At 39.4% G+C, this 2,269-nt stretch overlaps 1 protein-coding gene across 1 annotated transcript in view; it reads left to right on the forward strand.

The window, feature by feature from the left end:
* Window positions 1–2,197, forward strand: part of LOC109588398 (uncharacterized) — a 9,779-nt gene extending 7,582 nt beyond the window's left edge. Inside the window, exons 5-6 of the mRNA XM_020004570.1 lie at window positions 1,658–2,011; window positions 2,085–2,197. Of these exons, the coding sequence (XP_019860129.1) occupies window positions 1,658–2,011; window positions 2,085–2,197 (467 nt within the window). The remainder of the gene's footprint in view (window positions 1–1,657; window positions 2,012–2,084) is intronic.
* The last annotated feature ends 72 nt before the right edge of the window (window positions 2,198–2,269 follow it).

Here is a 2,269-nt window from a genome sequence, read left to right on the forward strand (position 1 = left end):
GAGTCTGATACTTGCCATTAAGAAACGATCTATGAAATTCCATTAAATGATTTGATGTTAATTCATTTCTGGTAAGATTTATCGTTGATAACAATTTATTAATGTACTCAGATTTTGCCTATTACTATTTTCACTATTAGGTAATAAAATCTAATCATCAAACCTGTTGGAATTCAATATTGTGTTCCTTCCAAAAAGTATGATTAAAATCATAAATTTGTTGCTCTAACATTTGTAACTTCGATTCCTATGAAAATAACATAATCTACATGCTACAGATGTGTGCAAAATCTTCTGAAAAAATACATACAGCATTATACATAAGTATATACATATTACATATATATCAAAATGACAGAAATTACAGCATGATTGCTAGGTGGTCTCATTTTCACGAGGATTAGGTTAGATTTTTCATCTGGTTTCCCAATCAATCGATAAGTCTGAGATGAATAATACCTCCCAATAACTCGAAAAGACAGGACTAGTACTCCTCTACTGGAAGCCATTTTGAATGTTGGGTGTGGCCAACACGTGTGACTAGCTGAGCTGAGGAGGATGAGTGTTAGAGGTGTTTGGGTGATTGGTACCAGTTCACCAAAAGGAACAGATACTGGAGACACTACCAGTAGCATTAACAAAGTTAAGACAGAAGGAACAGTTCTATTTTCAAGGTATTTATTCATGTATTCAAAGTATTCATTTCATGTTGTGGCTCCCTGTCAGATCAATGCTAGTGTGCTGGGAGGGGAAGGAGGAGGAGGAGAGACTGCTAATACTTCACAGAAAATATCAGTCCCTGCACAACCTCCACTTAATAACATGTAATGAATAAATGTGTACATACATGTATACATATACATAGAGCTGTTGCACGGATGTAATCAACGGGGTAGGTGGAGCTTCCTGTCGGCCATCTTGAGTGGCAAGAATGTACACGCAATGAATGGAGGAATGGAAACAAACTGCGATTTTTCATCAAAGAGATATCATACTTCGCTGCAGAATATTATAGAGACTTCTTTACTCAATATCTTCATCTCCTATCTTGCATTAGCCTGGAATGTCAACTGCAGAATTTATTTAATTTTTTTTCTCCGTTCCCCCATTCATTCTTGGCCTTCTTGCCACCCAACATGGCGGACAATTTAGCTCAATTTTAGCCACACCCTCCCGTTGATTACTTCCGTGCAACAGCTCTATTGTACTTGTGCTTGTAAGATACAATGTAGAACATGTACATGTACATAGTAATAATAATGATAAATTAAGCTTGCATCTGTACAATGGGCTTTCCTACAAGGCTTTTGGAGCAACTTTTCACATTTGTAAAAAAATCCAATTTTGATTGGAATCAGCTTAAAATTTCTACACAACATACATGTATGTATTTGTTTGTAAACATGAATTCTTAGTTTTATAAATAATGTTACGCATGTACTAAATACACATGTACATGTACAAAGTACAAAGTAGTTACACATGTACAATTTTATTTGAGCATTTAAACCAATAATGTACATGTGCATCTGCATGTACCTGACTACCTGTACTTTGTAATTACATGTACATGTACCTGTACGTGTATGATATTAAGTTTCTGTATCTCTGTCTTTTACATTGTTGCTACTTTTAAACTTTCCTTCTTCCCCCCCAGACTTAATTGGTGTAGGAGGAGAGCAAGTCTCAAACACTAACACAAGGAAACCTTTATTCCCCATTCAAAGTGTTGCCGAGGACTCTACCGGACTATCAGAGACCGACAGTCAATCAACACTGGACCTACCACCACCTCCTCCAAGAATGAGACACTTAATAGCCTGTGAGGAGGAAGGTGAATCAGACGAGGTCATCGTTGATGGCATGAGGTCACAGTCCCCACTACCAAGCCCATGGTCTCGCCGCCTCCTCTCCGCCCATAGCTCCCCTAACCTGGCAAAGAGCGTTAGTAGGAGTGACTTTAGTGATGAAGAGGATGATGATGATATAATGGACCTGTCCACTGTCCCACGTTCCCATCCAACCCACCCCTCCCCTCTTGCCTCCCCTCACTTATCTTACTCTCGTCTCTCCCCCACTCACAGTCAAGGCTATAGCTCTGACGAGGAGTCACTCTCGCACACTCTCTTGTATGATGGACGTCGTAAATGCTCGAGCAAAAGGATCCGTTATAACAAGGCGCTCCATCCTCTTGTGAGGGTTGATAGTGCTAGCAGTGACGACGGCTCATTCAATGACCAACGCTTGCGTCATAGTCTACCAAAATTTG

The sequence above is a fragment of the Amphimedon queenslandica genome, unplaced genomic scaffold (genome assembly GCF_000090795.2).
Source record: "Amphimedon queenslandica unplaced genomic scaffold, v1.1 AMPQUscaffold_12119, whole genome shotgun sequence".
NCBI lineage: Eukaryota > Metazoa > Porifera > Demospongiae > Haplosclerida > Niphatidae > Amphimedon > Amphimedon queenslandica.